Here is a 20,846-nt window from a genome sequence, read left to right as displayed (position 1 = left end):
CATACATCATTGATAGAAACAAGTTGATTGTTGCATCTCGTTGTGTTGTTGTCTTCCAGAGACTAGATAGCTAGCTAAAGTTTTCCGTTTCCTAAATTAGCCATGGCGATAGGGATTTGGACTTGTTGTTTTACTTAATTATCTGTACTGGCCAATGATTATAACGGCATTCTGACCATTCATTCATACATTGTTGTGACACTGGCCTGAGAGGATGTTCGTTCAACATGTAGCTAGATGTAGAAGGCTAATGTTATCTAGCTAATATTGCCCATGAATGGAAGTTAGGCCAGCATGTGTTTTAGCCAGCTAGCCTAGGACAACAAAAAATAAAAGCGTGTACTGTATGATAGACCGTTTCGTCAAAATGAAAAGAGGAGGATGGCATTGGCATTTTTCTACAAGTAGGGTGAGTCAACATATTATTCTACTTGCACAAACGCACACACGCACAAAGAAATTAGAACAATGGTCAGCCACATCATGTTTAGCTTACGTTGATTGGACTAAATTGTTTTTGGTATCTTTTAGGTCACTGTATTAGACTAAGCAGAGGTGATTTGATGATGTTGAAATGTTGAAATGGTGCTGGAATAGTCAGAAACATTAACTTGCTTGACCATGCTGTAGGTCATGTAACTGTCTGTTACATGCAATATGCTTTGTGGACTGAACCGGACAGGTTGCTATCCGGTTTTGTGATAAAACAAAGGTGGTTGAATTTATTCTGCCACTGTCTTCTTATTGTCTCGTTCTTTAGACCTATATATCACAGTCGCAAGGCATATGAATTAACAGGTTATAGAGCAAACAACGCAATTATCACAACACATAGGTTGTAATATGGCTTTTTTTCTGGCTTCCCCAGTGATTTCCCCACTACTGCAAATACAACCATTTCTCCTGTGTAGCAACAACACAGGCAGTCTCTAGCAAATCATTTGATCTCTGAAAAACATTTTCTATGTGCTTATCCAACTGTTTTTGTGAAAGCTGTATTGATTTCTAAAGGAGAGCACAGTAAACTATCACACACGGGAAGGGATAATCACAGATATAAGGATTGGGGCTGTAAACATTCAAATGTAACATTTTACATTACGTCTGTTTGGTCAAAGTCAGTAGGTGCTAAGGGAGAGTTACAGGGAGAGAGCCAATTCCAACACGACAGAGAATATGTACACAGTGAGTGTGGGAACGGAACAAGAGACAAAGAAGATCTCTCACCTCACTCACACTGTTCTTCTCTACTTTTCTCACCAACTCTCTTTTCAATTCTGACACATTCTCTCTGTCTCTCTTTACCTCTCTGTGTTTCTCTGTAGCTCTGTCTCTCGTCCCCCCCCCCCCCCCCCCCCCCCCACAGCACCCCACCGTCTGCTCAGCGTCCAGGGGTGAAGATGTAGTCCAGAGCCTGCCTCTCAGCAGCTGCCACATTAGGGTGCCAGAGGTCCACCATGAAGACCACCCTGGGGCCATCCTCTGGGCTGCCTGAACATAGCGAAAACACAGATTCATGTTTTCCTCCAATCAACCCTTTATAACAGCTTAATAACACTTTGTCAGAATATTATAAACACACACACGCAACCCAGGGTAGAAAAAGGCGACCCCTTTCATCCCTCACAAACAGCTGTCCCTCTCTCACCCTCATGGAATGCCCTGTGGAGGAAGGAGTCATCAAACAGCAGACAGCTCCCCTCAGACCAGCACTGCGGCTCCCCTCCAACTACCAGCTCACAGGAAGAGGGCACTCTAAGACCTACAGAGGACAGATAGCAAGTCAGTCTATATAATTACTAAAGAAACCAAGGAAAATATTGTATGACACAAACATATGAATATATTCTAAAATGTCAGCTGTATATGCTGCAAGCAAAGCAAGCATTAAAACCAACCATACTATAGTGAAAATCATTATTATCATTGTAATACTTTCACAAAGACACAGGTGAACACATACATATGGGAGCCAGGTGCATCCCTATATTTAACAGTGTTGTAGCCCTCCAGGGAGCTCCCTCCATTTCTTACCCAGGTGGCAGCGCAGCCTGACATTGGTTGGGCCGTAATGCTCAGTGATCAGGGCTCCGGGGGTCAGCACAGAGAAGCAGGCGTTTCCAAACACATTGTTGGCAATGAAGGTGCGCAGCTGGCCCAGCACCCTCCAGGCCCGGGGGCACCTCCTGGCGTTGAGGGCCAGCGGAGTTCCCTGGTTCACCAGGTAGAAGGTCCACCACTGGCCATGAGGGGTGCTGTTGGCCTTCCAGCCCGGAGGCAGGGAGGAGCCAGCCCGCGCTGGTGGGGCATGGTAGATGTTCTCAAATTCAGCCAGCAGAGCAGGGAAGCTCCTCTCCAGCAGCTCCACGTCGTGTTTCTGTGCGTCCCGGGAGAAGAAGGGTGCTGAGGGCAGGTCAGGGAGGAAGAACACCTCTGGCCTCTGGATGGTGGGCCGGCTGGTGAGGTAGCGGCCCTGGTCTCGTACCCCTTTGTGTACCCTACCCATGCCTGACCAGGTGTAGCGTTTGGCGTAATCCTGCAAGCTGTGGTACAGCCTCTGATTAAGACCCTCCCCTGTGTTGGTGCAGCGAAAACACTCGGTGGACTGGCAGTAAGCAAAGCCGTTCTGCTCCTCCACCCCTGACACCGGCCTGCCTTTAGCCCTACCATCTCCATCTGTGCTGATCAAGGCCCCCCCACCCCCTCCTACTCGACTGGGCTCATTGCTGTACCCCCCACGCAGGGGAGAGGAGCTGTGCTCACGACCTACCCTGTAACAGTACCACACAAAGAGCAGCAGCAGGCACATGGCTGTACCAAAGGCACTGGACTCACAGTCCCTCATAGACTGCATCCCTCCAGCCACCATCTCCCTCACCCTTTCTAGTGACCACTCCATACTGGCTCCTCGCTAAAACCCCTGACAGTCTGGTCTGGAGAAACTACTGTTGAAAAGGTCAATGACCAAATCTGTCTGACTGATTGAAAATGTATTTTAGAGGAAAATCTTCCACAGGGTGTCTGAAAGGCTACTTCCAATAAACTCTTATCATCCCCCCTGCTGGATGCAGTCTGACACTATCTGATGACACACTAAGGCTCCAGTCCAGACATTTCAGCACTCATGGATGAGGGGAGGGCTCCCCCTGCATGGCGTCTGGCTGTGCGGTATTTGTGCTGCTCCCTCCCTTTTTCATTTTAGACAAATGCAGACAGACAACATACCTCAGAGTGTCTGGCCTCTGCATCAGAAAGAGAGGGAAGGAAAGATAGGGAAAAGGTCATTAGACATAAGCATTGCACAAAAAAATACACTCAAGACTTTAGGCAGCATCTAATACAGAAGTAGAGTACCAACATGCAGATGTCATTGCAAGTTCAGTTTTCCACACGACTTCCCCCACTTAGCTGGTTTAATACGGAACTAACTCCCACCCTCTGCGCAAACTCCCACCCCCACACTCAGCTCTGGACACACACAGTGCACCATGCACACACCCATACGGATGGCATTTCAAATTCAGGTCTCCACACACCTCCGCACTGCATTGTACAAAGCCATGAGTCACATTTCATGCATATGACTCATGGCTTCATGGATCATTTTTTTCGGTATGGTAAAACGTTTTCAGTATAAACTTAAACGACTAAAACCAGATATAAAAGTATGTAGAACATATCATGGAGCAATATATATTTAAATAAGATCATCTTTGAGAACTAACAATCCCCAAAATAAAAACTAGACAAGGAGAATTTAAAAAAATGGCATGGCATGGGGCCCCCATTGACTTTGTTATAATGTTCGAGTCAATCAGATAGCATAAGAATAGCTAAATGTATAGAATTGCAGGAAACTAGTTTTAAAACTATAAATTCTATCAGCCCCATGGCAAAATGTGTAGAATTGCAGGAAATGACCTATGAAACTGCAATTTTTCTCTCAGCGCCATGACGAAATGTGTAGAATTGCAGGAAATTAGCTTTAAAACTAAAATGTTGTCTCTATGGCCTTTAAAACGGCACCATTGGCCACACCCACTACCCCCCACACTAACTTTGCCACCGCTGCTGGAAAAAAAATCCTAGGGGAAACACTGCAGAGAGATAGAGACAGATTGTGTGACAGAAAGAGAGAGCACGTATTCAGATAACATTATGCATGAAACATAGACAGTGTTGACATCTGCCTACATGAATCAATGGTGAGAGCAGCTCTAAGGCTATGTATACTAAACGAGAGTCACTACGGTGTTCTAGAATAGCACTACTGTACTGGCTTGTTATACATTAGGGACAGTTAGAAATGTACTGGGGGTGTGCTGGTCCAATTCTAGGTGCCCAAAAGAAAAATGCACCACCCTCCCAAACATAAAACATATTTTCACATGACCCTCCCCTTGTACTGTAAAACCTTTTTTTCACACCCTGCCCCCTCATAAAATTAACTCAAAAATAATGATTACCACCATAACTAACAATAACTGTAGCAACCCTGTGTTTATAAACGTGGATTTCGACTTTACCACTTCAGCTAACGAGCCTGGAGGTTAAGGGTTTGCCGACCACCACATCACTCTCCACGCCTGTATCATTATACTACGATCAGATCCGTCTGCAGACAATGATCAGCTAGGGGCAAATCAGCTTTTCTACATTTTGATGCTTTATTTATAATCATAACAAATATATACAACACATTTTCCATCAACAGGTTTCTGTGCCAATGCACCACACAAAACCAGTAAGCAACGCATAACCACACAATGATTACAGACTTCAAGTGCTTATCTACAACACAATCAAGAAGAGTATGTCATTCTCGACATCCCTCCTTACTCAGTATTGAAACTTTTGTGTTTTGTAACAGATGTCTCTTTTTCCATTCATTGAATGGCCGTTGCGCAGTTTGGATGCTGGAATTATATTAGAGTGGAGTGTTTGAATGTGAGCAGGTAGCCTACAGAAGACTTTTGAAGTAGCTTAAATCAGATTAGAACACCCCCCCCCCCCCCCACCCCCACAAAAGTAACTTTGTTACAAATACATCTGTACATAATACATTTGTATTCTAAAATTTGGATTCATTGGATTTTTTTTCTTCTTTGATGTCCACTCCAATACCTTGACTTTGTTGTCCTTAAGCCATTTTGCCACAACCTTGGAAGTATGCTTGGGGTCATTGCCCATTTGGAAGACCCATTTGTGACCAAGCTTTAACTTCCTGACTGATGTCTTGAGATGTTGCTTCAATATATCCACATAATTTTCCTGCCTCATGATGCCATCTATTTTGTGAAGTGCACCAGTCCCTCCTGCAGAAAAGCACCACCACAACATGATGCTGCCACCACCGTGCTTCACGGTTGGGATGGTGTTCTTCGGCTTGCAAGCCTCCACTTTTTTCCTCCAAACATAACGATGGTCATTATGACCAAACAGTTCTATTTTTGTTTCATCAGACCAGAGGACATTTCTCCAACAAGTACGATCTTTGTCCTCATGTGCAGTTGCAAACCGTAGTCTGGCTTTTTTATGGCGGTTTTGGAGCAGTGGCTTCTTCCTTGCTAAGCGGCTTTCAAGTTATGTCGATATAGGACTTGTTTTACTGTGGATATAGATACTTTTGTACCTGTTTCCTCCAGCATCTTCACAAGGTCCTTTGCTGTTGTTCTGGGATTGATTTGCACTTTTCGCACCAAAGTACGTTCATCTCTAGGAGACAGAACGCGTCTACTTCCTGAGCGGTATGATGGCTGCGTGGTCCCATGGTGTTTATACTTGCGTACTATTGTTTGTACAGATGAACGTGGTACCTTCAGGCGTTTGGAAATTGCTCCCAAGGATGAACCAGACTTGTGGAGGTCAAAAAAAAAAACTGAGGTCTTGGCTGATTTCTTTTGCTTTCCCCATGATGTCAAGCAAAGAGGCACTGAGTATGAAGGTAGGCCTTGAAATACATCCATAGGTTCACCTCCAATTGACTCAAATGATGTCTATTAGCCTATCGGAAACTTCTAACGCCATGACATAATTTTCTGGAATTTTCCAAGCTGTTTAAAAAGGCACAGTCAACTTATTGTATGTAAACTGCTGACCCATTGGAATTGTGATACAGTGAAATAATCTGTCTGTAAACAATTGTTGGGAAAATGACTTGTGTCATGCACAAAGTAGATGTCCGAACAGACTTGCCAAAACTATAGTTTGTTAACAAGAAATGTGTGGCGTGGTTGAAAAACGAGTTTTAATGACACCAACCTAAGTGTATGTAAACTTCCGACTTCAACTGTATGTGTGTTTGTGTTGTGTCAGTATGCATGTGTGTGTATGTGGTTTTGTGTGGGCAATACCATAGAGGCAATACCAGAATAAGTTATCTAATGGTTCTGTCTCTTCGCAGCAAAATCTGCAAAGCTAACATGGTTGTATGCCCCATATCAGTGCCGTGAGAAAGTATTTGCCTCCTTTCTGATTTTCTCTATTTTTGCATATTTTTGATAGGTAATGTTATCAGCTCTTCAACCAAAACCTACTATTAGATAAAGGGAACCTGTTCAAATAACACAAACCAAATATTTGATTTATTTTATTAACAAAGTTATGCAACACCCAATTCCCCTGTGTGAAAAAGTAATTGCCCCCTTACACTCAATAACTTGTTGTGCCAAAATTAGCTGCAATGACTGCAACCAAATGCTTCCTGTAGTTGTTGATTAGTCTCTCACATTGCTGTCGAGGAAATTTGTCCCACTCTTGCATGCAGAACTGATTTAACTTAACGACATTTGTGGGTTTTCAAGCATGAACTGCTCGTTTCAAGTCCTGCCACATCATCTCAATTCGGATTAGGTCTGGACTTTGACTAGGCTATTCCAAACCTTCAAATGTGTTGCTTTTTAGGCATTTTCATATTACCTTGATTGTGTATTTTGGATCATTATCTTGCTGCATGAACCATCTGCGCTTCAGCTCACAGATGGATGGCCTGACATTCTCCTGTAGAATTCTCTGATAATAGAACCATGAATTCTGTTCTGTAAGGCAAGTCATCCAGGTCCTGAAATAGCAAAGCATCCCCAAACCACCACCATGCTTGACTGTTAGTATGAGGTACTTACTGTGGAATGCAGTGTTTGGTTTTTGCCAGGCATAATGGGACCCATGTCATCCAAAAAGTTTCCCAAAAAGCACCTGGAAGCACCTGGATGGTCATCACCACTCTTAGAAAAATGCTACATGCACAGATGATTCAAAAGTTTAACTTTTTGGATGACATCGGTCCCATTATGCCTGGCAAAAACCAAACACTGCAGTATCAAAAATTGGCAAAATGAGAAAAATAAGGGGGTAAATGCTTTTTCACAGCACTGTACATAACAGTCTATTAATGGCAAGAATTTTGTATAATAAAAAAACTACATTTTGAAACAAGCGTTGTTTTGTGTATCGGTTCATAAAACCATGTGCCATGGAATCGGCACATCAAAAGTCTAAACTATTTTGCAACCTGTAAAAGATTTTGATCCTCAAATTAAAGCGTGTATATTTTTGTATTTATGACAATTTTTGGAGGCCGATCTTGGTCTTTAATAAAGGGCAGACAAGTTCCCTACCTTCTCCCCTTTCCACTTACTTCTTCCATTTTTGAGTTAACGCTGAAATCAGTTGGTTGTAATTTGGGATAGAGCAAACATTTCTATATTTTTGTTAACGGCACGTGACGTAACTCCACCTTCCCTATTTATAAGATAATACCTTATTTTTTCCCCATAAAGAATGCTTTTTAAAATGTTTATTACATTTTAGTAATTTAGTAGACGCTCTTATCCAGAGCAACTTACAGGAACGATTAGGGTTAAGTGCCTTGCTCAAGGGCACATTGACAGAGTTTTCACCTAGCTCAGGGATTCAAACCATAGACATTTCCGATACTGGTCCAACACTCTTAACCACTAGGCTACCTGCTGCCCCATAAAAAGGTAATACATCTCAAAAGTTAAATGACAAATATTTAGGCTATATTGGCACATTAGTTTCTAGGTCGAGGAATAGCCGGTCTGATCCAGAAAGCAGGCAGAACACACGTTAAGCTTTCCTGAATAACTGGCAGAGGTGGGACCAAGTCACTATTATTTGAGTCACAAGCAAGTCTAGTCACAAGGTCCGAATCTCAAGTCGAGTCCCAAGTAGAACGGGTCGAGTCCAAGTCATGCATTCTAAGAGCAAGTGAAGTCGAGTCACAAGTCAAGTATAGAAAAAAAACTATCTATACATGCAATGACTTGTTCAAGTACAAATTGAGATGCTGAGACCATAAGGTTCGATCTGACATTTGTCAAAAATGAGTTAGTCACATATAATAGATTTTTAGATCGTTATTCATATGTTTGTGAAGTTAGATTTTTGAAAAAGTGAATTTTAAGTGAAAAACTACAGCTTTCTATCTGCATAAACTAATTTGAACTTGGTGCTATAAGGTTGTATCTGCAATCCAATCACAAGACTGAACAAATACAGAGGGACCAATCAGAACACGTCTTTGCCATCTCCCTCTAAGTATGGTCTAGGCTAGTCTAGTGAGCAATAATGGCACGCAAGCAAAAAAATAACACTGTCAGAAATCTTAAAGTAAATGATGTCACATCGTTGTTCAGTGATGACAGTAATTTGTCTGATGATCGTAATACATTTCTTAACGTCTTTGATGATGAGTACTGACTATCTTGGTACAATAGTGATATTATATCATGTATGTATTCAAATAGCTACAGTCTTCTTAAAAACTGAACAAGTCTAATTCAGAAGTGTCAGATAGAACCTTTGTGATTGCACCCTCTTGAAAAAACAGATTTACACATGCCTCAGTATTTTGATACTCTGCACTTTAGGTGAGGACCTTAAGGTGAGGGTCTACATTCAAGATGGCGTAGGAGTCAGACATGTGTTTAATTTGTCATGTGTAAATATTGTTTTTCCTTGTTTTTTTGGTATATATTTTATTATCACTTTCCATCTACGGACTGAATATACTCTCCTGCAACCCGCCTCACCCAATGTGGTACAGATCTGCTATATTTATATACTTAAGAACCGGAACCGCCATCAAAAGCTAGCCAGCTAACTGGCTACTAACTAGTGTCAGTTAGCCATTGCTAGGCCCATTTTCTAGGCCCATCTCCCGGCTAGCAGTAGAGGCCCATCAACCACTCCTTGGGCTACAATACCTGGACCCCCCCGCCGACCCATCACGACTGGACTACCGACGTAATTCCGCCCAAGGTTTTTTTTCAACTGACTTTTTCCGTCGCAACATCCCTCAAAAGGCCCTTCTGCTAGCTTGCTAGCTCCGGCCCGCTAGCTGCCTGAAGCCACTCACTGGACTCCTATGATCACTTGGCTACGCATGCCTCTCCCTAACGTCAGTATGCCTTGTCCATTGCTGTTTTGGTTAGTAATTATTGCCTTATTTCACTGTAGAGGCTTTAGCCCTGCTCAATACGCCTTAGTTAACACTTCAGTTCCACCTCCCACACATGCGGTGACATGTGGTTTAAATTATATTTCTAGACAATATCTCTTTCATTGTCACTCTATGCACAGGTTTACCCCCACTGTATTCACATCCTACCATACCTTTGTCTGTACATTATGCCTTGAATCTATTCTACCGTGCCCAGAAATCTGCTTCTTTACTCTCTGTTCTGAACGTACTAGAAGCCCAGTTATTTTAGCCTTTAGCCGTACCCTTATCCTACTCCTCTTCTGTTTCTCTGGTGATGTGGAGGTTACTCCAGGCCCTGCAGTGCCTAGCTCCACTCCCATTCCCCAGGCGCTCTCATTTGTTGACTTCTGTAACCGTAAAGCCTTGGTTTCATGCATGTTAACATTAGAAGCCTCCTCCCTAAGTTTGTTTTATTCACTGCCCTAGCACATTCTGCCAACCCGGATGCCCTAGCCGTGTCTGAATTCTGGGTTAGGAAGACCACCAAAACCCCTGAAATTTCCATCCCTAACTATAAAGTTTTCCGACAAGACAGAACTGCCAAAGGGGGCGTAGTTGCAATATACTGCAGGGATAGTCTGTAGAGTTCTGTCTTACTATCCAGGTCTGTGCCCAAACAATTTAAGCTTCTACTTTTAAAAATCCACCTTTCAAGAAACAAGTCTCACACCGTTGCCGCTTTTTATAGACCCCCTTCAGCCCCCAGCTGTGCCCTGGACACCATATGTGAATTGATTGCCCCCCATCTATCTTCAGAGCTCGTGCTGTTAGGTGACCTAAACTGGGACATGCTTAACTTCCCGGCCATCCTACAATCTTAGCTTGATGCTCTCAATCTCACACAAATTATCAATGAACCCACCAAATACAACCCAAAATCCGTAAACAGGGGCACCCTCAAAGATATCATCCTAAAGAACCTGCCCTCCAAATACACCTCTGCTGTCTTCAACCAGGATCTCAGCGATCACTGCCTCATTGCCTGCGCCCGTAATGGGTCTGCGGTCAATCGACCACCCCTCATCACTGTCAAACGCTCCCTAAAACACTTCAGCGAGCAGGCCTTTCTAATCGACCTGGCCAGGGTATCCTGGAATGATATTGGCCTCATTCCGTCAGTAGAGGATGCCTGGTTATTCTTTAAAAGTGCTTTCCTCATCATCTTAAATAAGCACGCCCCATTCAAAAAATGTAGAACCAGGAACAGATATAGCCCTTGGTTCACTCCAGACCTGACGGCCCTTGACCAGCACAAAAACATCCTGTGGCATACTGCATTAGCATCGAATAGCCCCGGCGATATGCAACTTTTCAGGGAAGTTAGTAACCAATATACACAGGCAGTTAGGAATGCAAAGGCTATCTTTTTCAAACAGAAATTTGCATCCTGTAGCACTAACTCCAAAAAGTTCTGGGACACTAAAGTTCATGGAGAATAAGAGCACCTCCTCCCAGCTGCCCACTGCACTGAGGCTCGGAAACACTGTCACCACCGATAAATCCGCGATAACTAACAATTTCAATAAGCATTTTTCTACGGCTGGCCATGCTTTCCACCTGGCTACCCCTACCCTGGTCAACAGCCCTGCACCTCTCACTGCAACTTGCCCAAGCCTCCCCCATTTCTCCTTCACCCAAATCCAGATAGCTGACGTTCTGAAACAGCTGCAAAATCTGCACCCCTACAAATCAGCAGGGCTAGACAATCTGGACACTCTCTTCCTAAAATTATCCGACGAAGTTGTTGCAACCCCTATTACTAGCCTGTTCAACCTCTCTTTCGTATCGTCTGAAATCCCGAAAGATTGGAAAGCTGCATCGGGCATCCCCCTTTTCAAAGGGGGAGCCACTCTAGACCCAAACTGCTACAGACCTATATCTATCCTACCCTGCCTTTCTAAGGTCTTCGAAAGCCAAGTTAACAAACAGATCACCAACCATTTCGAATCCCACCGTAAGTTCTCTGCTATGCAATCTGGTTTCCGAGCTGGTCATGGGTGCATCTCAGCCACGCTCGATAAGAGACAATATTGTGCAGCTGTATTCATCGACCTGGCCAAGGCTTTCGACTCTGTCAATCACCACATTCTTATCGGCAGATTCAACAGCCTTGGTTTCTCAAATGACTGCCTCGCCTGGTTCACCAACTACTTCTCTGATAGAGTTCAGTGTGTCAAATCGGAGGGCCTGTTGTACGGACCTCTGGCAGTCTCTATGGGGGTGCCACAGGGTTCAGTCCTCAGGCCGACTCTTTTCTCTGTATACATCAATGATGTTGCTCTTGCTGCTGGTGACTCTCTGATCCACCTCTACGCAGACGACACCATTTTGTAAACTTCTGGCCCTTCTTTGGACACTGTTAACTAACCTCCAGACGAGCTTCAATGCCATACAACTCTCCTTCCGTGGCCTCCAACTGCTCTTAAATGCAAGCAAAACTAAATGCATGCTCTTCAACCGATCGCTGCCCACACCTACCCACCCGTCCAGCATCACTACTCTGGACGGTTCTGACTTAGAATATGTGGACAACTACAAATACCTAGGATTCTGGTTAGACTGTAAACTCTCCTTCCAGACTCACCTTAAACATCTCCAATCCAAAATTAAATCTAGAATCTGCTTCCGATTTCGCAAACAAAGCATCCTTCACTCATGCTGCCAAACATACCCTAGTAAAACTGACTATCCTACCGATCCTTGACTTCGGCGATGTCTTTTACAAAATAGCCTCCAACACTCTACTCAGCAAATTGGATGCAGTCTATCACAGTGCCATCCGTTTTGTCACCAAACCCCCATATACTACCCACCACTGCGACCTGTATGCTCTTGTTGGCTGGCCTTCGCTTCATATCCGTCGCCAAATCCACTGGCTCCAGGTCATCTACAAGACCCTGCTAGGTAAAGTCCCCCCTTATCTCAGCTCACTGCTCACCATAGCAGCACCCACCCGCAGCACGCGCTCCAGTAGGTATATTTCACTGGTCACCCCCAAAGCCAATTTCTCCTTCGGCCGCCTTTCCTTCCAGTTCTCTGCTGCCAATGACTGGAACGAACTGCAAAAATGACTGAAGCTGGAGACTCATGTCTCCCTCACTAGCTTTAAGCACCAGCTATCAGAGCATTTCACAGTTCACTGCACCTGTACATAGCAAATCTGTAAATAGCCCATCCAACTACCTCATCACCATATTGTTATTGATTTATTTTGCTCCTTTGCACCCCAGTACCACTACTTGCACATCTATCACCCCAGTGATTAATTTACCATACTGTAATAATTGAGCAACTATGGCCTATTTATTGCCTCGCCCCCCTTATCCTACCTCATTTGCACACACTGTATATATACTTTTTCTATTGTATTATTGACTGTATGTTTGTTTATTCCATGTGTAACTCTGTTGTTGTTTGTGTCGCACTACTTTGCTTTATCTTGGCCAGGCCGCAGTTGTAAATGAGAACTTGTTCTCAACTAGCCTACCTGGTTAAATAAAAGGTGAATTAAATAAATAAATAATGGTTTAAGAAAGAAGAATTCACCACAAAGAGTTCATATTCTTAATCAGCAAACCATTTTTGTAGCTGCATATTTATTTATGTTAATCCTCTCTCCCTACATTCGCGCTGCACCCGGTCCTATAGCTGTACCACAAATCAGCAACCTGTTCGCTAGCAGTGGATCTCAAACTGTTTGACCTGCGTATGACAAAAAGGAGGGGTTCAAAGTTTGCGACCCCCCACGCATGCACGCGCAAATGATGTTTTATTTTCAAAACGAAAGATACAGAAATAAACTGCGTTTTACACCTGCATTTTGAGCTGAAAGTCATTAATGTTAGCAGTCAATATAAACTAGGGATATATTGTCACAATTTTCACTTCTCTGGAGTTCAGAGCAAGCACGATCACACGGCCTACCTATATGCAGCGGGGGTTGCAGGATCGGATGGAAAGCACGATCGGTCTGTAGTCTTTTTCTTTCTCTCAAATATTGTAATTACAGTGCATTCGGAAAGTATTCAGACCCCTTGACTTTTTACACATTTTGTTACGTTACAGCCTTATTCTAAAATGTATTAAATATATACAAATCTGCAGCAATCTACACACAATACCCCATAATGACAAAGCGAAAACAGTTTTGACATTTAAAAAAACAGAAATATCTTATTTACATATGTATTCAGACCCTTTGATATGAGAAATGAAATTGAGGTCAGGTGCATCCTGTTTCATTGATCATCCTTGAGATGTTTCTAAAACTTGATTGAAGTCCACCTGTGGTAAATTTTATCGATTGGACATGATTTGGAAAGTGACACAGTCGGCTATATAAGTTCCCACAGTTGACAGTGCATGTCAGAGCAAAAACCAAGACATGAGGTCGAAGGAATTGTCCGTAGAGCTCAGAGACAGGATTTTGTCAAGACACAAATATGGGGAAGGGTACCAAAACATTTCTGCAGCATTAAAGGCCCCCAAAAGCACAGTAGCCTCTATCATTCTTAAATGGAAGAAGTTTGGAACCACCAAGACTCTTCCTAGAGCTGATCGCCCGGCCAAACTGAGCAATTGGGGGAGAATGGCCTTGGTCAGGGAGTTGACCAAGAACCCGATGGTCACTCTGACAGAACTCTAGAGTTCCTCTGTGGAGATGGGGGAACCTTCCAGAAGGACAACCATCTCTGCAGCACTCCACCAATCAGGCCTTTATGGTAGAGTGGCCAAACGGAAGCCGCTCCTCAGTAAAAGACACATGACAGCTCACTTGGAGTTTGTCAAAAAGGCACTTAAAGACTCTCAGACCATAAGAAATAAGATTCTCTGGTCTGGTGAAACCAAGATTGAACTTTTTGGCCTGAATGTCCAGCGTCACATCTGGAGAAAACCTGACACCATCCTTACGGTGAAGCATGGTGGTGGCGGCATCATGCTGTGGGGATGTTTTTCAGTGGCAGGGACTGGGAGACTAATCAGGATTGAGGCAAAGATGAACAGAGCAAAGTACATAGAGATCCTTGATGAAAACCTGCTCCAGAGCATTCAGGACCTCAGATTGTGGTGAAGGTTCACCTTCCAACAAGACAACGACCCTAAGAACACACACAACACAAGAGTGGCTTTGGGACAAGTCTCTGAATGTCCTTGAGTGGCCCAGCCAGAGCCCGGAATTGAACCCGATCGAACATCTCTGAAGAGACCTGAAAATAGCTGTGCAGCGACGCTCCCCATCCAACCTGACAGAGCTTGAGAGGATCTGCAGAGAAGAATGGGAGAATCTCCCCAAATACAGGTGTGCCAAGCTTGTAGCGCCACACCCAAGAAGACCCGAGGCTGTAATCGCTGGCAAAGGTGCTTCAACAAAGTACTGAGTAAAGGGTCTGAATACTTATGTAAATGTGATATTTTCATTTTTTTTTATTTTATCAATTTGATAACATTTCTAAAAACCTGTTTTTGCTTTGTCATTATGAGGTAGTGTGTAGATTTAGGGTAAACAAACAATTTAATCAATTTTAGAATAAATCTGTAACCTAACAAAATGTGGAAAAAGTAAAGGGTTCTGAAGGCACTGTAATTCACCAGAATATGTTACATCTTCATCGCATAAGTACTGAAGCTAGTGCGATGTTAGATATATAGCCAGTACCACCTCTGAGGTATATAATTATAACTAGGGTTGTTGCAGTGACCGTATTACCAGCGGTCACAAGTCATGAAGGCAGTCAAATTCCACATGTCCATTTACTTACGGTATTTAGGCTTGTTTAAGCTCTGATGCTGGTCATTAGTAGCCTACCAAACAAGCTAACTGTCTGGTACTCAGCACTATATTGTCCCTCTACTCTCTCTGACATCATTGCAAATGTATTTGAAAATCTAATCTAACACTTCATGTTGCGCAACATTTCTATAGGCTATGCAATTGCAGGAGAAAAGAGAGTGATGGCCACTAATAAAAAGAGGAGGATCCCATGAGCTTTCTATAGACTAGGCCTACTATATTTATTTATCTTTCCTAATATTAAGCACATTGCTTATATTTACAACAGAAGTATTGCCAACCTTTCCTGGCATGAAAATAAACCACAGGAAAAGCGTCCATTCGCTATTTAAGTGCATAGATGACATGTATTTTTTCCGCCGCCCCTGTTTCGATACAGGTGCATGATAATGGTCCATTCTAAATCATAAATGTCACAAATATATTGTTTAATATATGTAAAGACCAGATTAAATCAAGAATAGTCTGATTAATTATATATCATCACTTGTGAATGATGCCCAGCATAAGAAACAATACCTGTTTTTGCGACTTGTTCAAATCATAGTCACACACCTCATGTAGCTTAGCCCATAAGCTTATATGTTTTAATAAGGTTTGCATCACAACTAAAGTGGCCAAATAATTTCTTAAAATTAAGCACATTAATCCGCTTTACTCGTGAGTTTCAACTTTGAGTAAGATCCTTTTCAACATAAAAATGCACCTTTATAATAAAAGCATTACATGCATAATTGCATTTGCGGTCACTTTTGATAATGGTGTTTTCCGCTAATGGAGCATTTGCGCTTATAGCCTTCTACCATGTGCGCATGGTTGCGCTTATAAGGTGAAGAAATACCATAATAGTTTATCAACATTTTAAGCTAAACGTTCTGATCTGTTGCGTCAGCTACATTGCATAAACAAGGTTTTTTTATGCTAGTTGTTGTATTAATTTGGGATCTATCCCATCCCACAACTGTCCCACTGTTTGGAATATTTATTTCTCGCACAGAATAGGTCGACTTTTGTACTATGGGGGATAGTACATTGGCAGGCTATAGTTTTTGCTGTTCGTTAGGCCTACTCATCTTGTTGGCTGACGGAAAGTAAATGTGGACAGTTCATCCAATATCTTCAATATGCACCTCGTAATTTGATATGGCACAACGCAGCACTCCCGGCCGCAAACGGCATGGAATTTTTAGGGTGCATTACGGCCACAAAGGCGACACCGCCATGAAATTCGAGGCATTATCAAGTGCTTGTCAAATTGTGAATGAGAGACTAATGAAGTGTGTACAGCCTGCGCAAAAAAACAAAGCAGAGCTCATGCCTTTGAAGCAACTTTTTTCAAATAATGATTCGTCTCACCATGCATCCTTACAATGTATTAATAATCAAAACATATAGCCCAACATTTGTAGAACAACTAAAGTTACATTAATAACTCTAAATTATGCATATTGGAGTACCTATTTCTTTGTTAACCGCTCAACACAGAATAGCCGCATGTGCGCATTCCCTCAAATCGTTTGGAGAAAATATTTATTTTATTCAGCTTTGTTCAATTGTATTATTTATACTATAAAATAATATAAAATAATGCCACGGAATTATAAGTAAATCTTGTCTGTTAAACTAGTGTAGCCCACAGTCATAGCCACATCAGGACAAGTCAGAGTATGCTATTATTTTTTTCTGAAATAGACTACATTTTCTTCATATCATGCTTCTTTAGACATGTCTAAAATAAATTATGGATTTATTGTTAAGGTGTAGGCTATATTACATGGATTTATTAGAGTTTTTAAAATGGCTTGTAGGCTATGTGCGGACGCAAGGGGATCCGTAATGTGTTTGTTAATTAACGGTCAATTACCGTGAGACCAACAGTTATTTGCTTGACAATCACCAGCTGACATTTCGTGACCGCCACAGGCCTACTTGAAACAGGCCTACTAGGCCTACCTGAAATATGAAAATAATCAATGAAATCACCAGGTAGCCTATTGTTCTGGCAAAAATGCCTCCGTAGCAGATTGCTAGACTGAATTGTATATGGATATTATTAACATAGGTAGGCTACTCTGTTTTTGCCAGCATCCCCTCAAAACCTTCTCACTGCGCTACTGTAGCTCACCCAACCTGTGTTAATTGACAGTTTGCTGGTCCAATCAGAGGGCAGAGTGTACGTTTCACTAGCTAATCTGTTTATTTGCAAGTGCGATACTAACTCTGGCTGTATGGAGAGTAGCCTAATCCATGGAGACTCTGTGCCACAAAATAAGTGACAAAACATTACAAATCCTGGCCAGATAATTTCAAGTAATCAGTCGGGTCCCGTGTCTTGAGGCTCCAAGGTGAAGTCAAGTTATTTTCTCGAGTCAGACTCGAGTCCAAGTCATGTGACTCGAGTCCACACCTCTGATAACTGGGCCTGCTGGGAGCATATGACAACTTGGGAGAATGGTTCAGCAACAGACAACGCATCAGAAGTAAAAATACAGACAGACTGGCCTGCTACTGTGCCTTTCTATAATCTGTCAAGAGTAGACCCACAACTGATCCAAATGGAATGAAACATTCAAATAACAGGGCTTTTTCGCCATTATTCAAATGACCTTTTCCACTGCAGTGTACAGCCTAGAGTAGAATTATACTCACTTGAAAACAATAATGCAATTATTAATTGGATTGTGGTGTTGTAAGCTAGGTAGGATAATTTGATTGTTCTTAAACAAGATCAATAAGAGAGCTTTTTGAATTGCATGTCTTCACTGTTCTTTCATGCAATGATGCACCTGGCCTCTCCTCTGCTTGTCAGCTATTCCTCAATTTTGTGGATTTATTTTGAAAAATGCAGATTTTAATTATTTTATGTGGTATGATTTCTACTTAACCTACTGCAGATCTGGACAAACAATCCACCTACCACTATTGGCACTATGAATACAGGGCAGGATAGACAGTTGATTGGTAGACTATATTGACCTGTGTGTGGTATAGTAAGCATGTGGAAAAAGCATAGGACATAAGGGAAGTACCAAAACACCTTGATAGGGGAGGCGCATGCAAGCAGAATAGGAAATCTGGCAATATGGAAGACAAATATATAGTAACACCTGCAGAATGGCGAATGTAAATGAGGGGGGAAAAACGCACTACCCTCCCCTGTGCAAACAAAAAAAACAACACTCCCCAAAGCAAAACATTTTTGACCCACCCCCCCAGTACTGTACATTTCGAACTGTACCTTAGGAAAGTGAAACAGGATCATGGCAATGTAAACAACCATGATGTGCATGAGGAGAACAAAGGATTATCACCAGCATATATACATGAACAGTAACTGCAGTAGGAAGCATCCACAATCACGAGTCACGACACAGACGAAAAGATACACTGTCACAAGAATACTATGCACTGCATGCAGTAAACATAAACACGTATAGGCAGAGCTCACAATTTACATAACTTCCTACGCTTCTCCTTCAAAACCCATCTCAACAAGAATGGTCCGGCAAACCTGCTTGGACAGTCAGAACAGCCATCTCCTCTCAAGTGAACACAGCCCCGATCACAGTCCACCGAGCCGCACGCCCCCACAGAACCGCTCTGGCACAACTACATAGTTCACTCCACTGAGCTATAGCCTATATACGCTCGTTGTCTGCTGCCGTGCTTTGAGGAACTGTCATATTAAAAAACCCTACAGGAATGGGGACAACCATCCATAACACACTCGTCTCCCCTCCCCTCTCTCAATTTCACCAATATTCCTGCCTCTAATGCCCTCATGCTTGCCTACGTGTCATCATTCAATCGCATAAAATCACCACAAAATCTCAGACAGCATCTTGTGTAAAGATCTGTAAAAGCTAGACTTGTAGCCCATAGAAACAACTCGGAACGAATGCAACATGATAGGCCTGCGCAATACCAATAATAACTCACCCAATGTCATGGTTGTGGATGATATCTCGCCTACAGGTTTACCATGTTACCAAGCAGCTAGTGTCCTCTTTATCTAGGCTATAAGCCTATAATTACCTGTCAATCATAACTAGGCCCTACTTAACTTGTGTTGTTGCATGACATTCATCGCGATATCTAGTAAACTAACAGCAGGCAAAGCACGTACAAAGCACCGCAGTGCAACAGGAAGTCAGATCAATCTACCCCGGTATAGGCGTACAAGCTAATCTTTAGATTTAAAATTAAACATAGGCCTTCGCAAATAAGAATGTAAATGCTAAATACTTATAAGCTATATGTGTCCGTAAAATTAACCTTAAATCGCCTTGTAATAATGTAGCCAGTAGCCTATAAAACTCTACAAGACAGAAGATTTGGGCAACTCATCCAATCCCTCTACTATTTAAACTACAGTTCCCAACATGCCCTTGTGAACTATGACAGGAGCGTACATTTTATGCCACGTTCATATGATATTCGGAACTAGGAAACTCAGAAATGCCCGACTCGCTAACTGGTTGTAGTTAGCAAGTCGGAAATTTCTGAGTTTCTTAGTTCCAAATAGTATATGAACGTGGCAATAGTCCACAAACGCTGAGACGCGATACTCCGACGTCCCATTGATCATCATAAAGAACCAATGGCAATTTTAGCATATATATCTTGGTGAGGCAAACGTTTTTTTATTTTTTTGAAGATGCATGCCAGCAAAGCCACTACACAACACAACACAATACTAAACAATATATGAATTGCACTATAACGGTGACAAACGTGCCCACTAACCGTTAGGGTCTACATAAAATTGTCCCAACAGCAGAGCCTACATTTCAGCACCATGGAGTGAATCCTTACCACTGCTACACCTGGCTATCAGCAGAGCCTTGTCTTGCAGCGAAACAGTTCATTCAGCCTCATTTACTGCCTTTAAAAAAAACATAGCTGACTTGATTAAACAAATGTGGTGTTTACTGACAATTGAGATGTACAAATTATGGCATAAGGGACGACAAGCGGATAAGAGGCAATCCGTAATTTCGATTGACATTAATGAGCAAGCTGGGACGTACATAGTCAATATAACTATTTGTTCAGCACTTTTGAAATGTACAAAATGTACAGCAACAGAATTCAGAGCATGGGCCGTTCTTACAGTGGTCTCCCTGTACACCAAGTCAAAACCGTAGGATAAATAAAGGAGGCATGTAAGCAGACAATGAAAGCGCTTACAATATTCGATGATTACATTTCTCGAAAACAGGTTATGGGTGAAAATTAAGAGGTGAAAGTAGACCAAATTATTAGTGAGGCAAATGGTCTACTAACAGCTTATTACACAACATACACAAAGCATTACTTTATTAGCTACAGTATACATATCTCTCTGGCATATTACATAATTTATGCAGCAGCATAAAATAAAAGTTGCGCGACATTCCTTCGTTTGCAAATTTTGTCACCAAAGAAAGAGAAAGAGGATGGATTCACAATTCCGAGTTGGATGACCATTCAAAATGTATTTTCCCAGTCTGAGCTAATTTATTCCCAACTTCCCAGTTGCAATGCTTCCAGTTAGCCACTGTCACCGAT

The 20,846-nt window shown here is 42.4% G+C and overlaps 1 protein-coding gene across 3 annotated transcripts; it reads right to left on the bottom strand.

Annotated features, from left to right (window-relative positions):
- Positions 1 to 1,354: 1,354 nt before the first annotated feature.
- LOC129853358 (aspartate beta-hydroxylase domain-containing protein 2-like) lies at positions 1,355 to 19,669 on the bottom strand. Of its 3 annotated transcripts, none has more exons than XM_055919307.1 (4): positions 19,236 to 19,669; positions 2,035 to 3,242; positions 1,649 to 1,762; positions 1,355 to 1,491 (listed from the first exon to the last, which is right to left on the bottom strand). In XM_055919307.1, exons 2-4 carry the CDS (start codon positions 2,897 to 2,899, stop codon positions 1,382 to 1,384), a joined length of 1,089 nt encoding a protein of 362 aa, XP_055775282.1. In that variant the 5' UTR covers positions 2,900 to 3,242; positions 19,236 to 19,669; the 3' UTR covers positions 1,355 to 1,381. The 3 variants fall into 3 exon arrangements, with proteins under 3 accessions (XP_055775282.1, XP_055775283.1, XP_055775284.1); XM_055919308.1 differs by lacking the exon at positions 19,236 to 19,669 and adding an exon at positions 18,745 to 19,219; XM_055919309.1 differs by lacking the exon at positions 19,236 to 19,669 and adding an exon at positions 18,808 to 19,219.
- Positions 19,670 to 20,846: the final 1,177 nt, after the last annotated feature.

The sequence above is a fragment of the Salvelinus fontinalis genome, chromosome 4 (genome assembly GCF_029448725.1).
Source record: "Salvelinus fontinalis isolate EN_2023a chromosome 4, ASM2944872v1, whole genome shotgun sequence".
Classification (NCBI taxonomy): domain Eukaryota; kingdom Metazoa; phylum Chordata; class Actinopteri; order Salmoniformes; family Salmonidae; genus Salvelinus; species Salvelinus fontinalis.
This window is presented reverse-complemented; position numbering and strand designations above follow the sequence as displayed.

Coding starts and splice junctions, on each gene's coding strand:
- LOC129853358 (XM_055919307.1), bottom strand. CDS start 2,899: ATGGAGTGGTCACTAGAAAGGGTGAGGGAGATGGTGGCTGGAGGGATG. Junction 1,763..2,034: donor CAGGCTGCGCTGCCACCTGG/GTAAGAAATGGA, acceptor TGTCCTCTGTAG/GTCTTAGAGTGCCCTCTTCC. Junction 1,492..1,648: donor CCACAGGGCATTCCATGAGG/GTGAGAGAGGGA, acceptor CGCTATGTTCAG/GCAGCCCAGAGGATGGCCCC.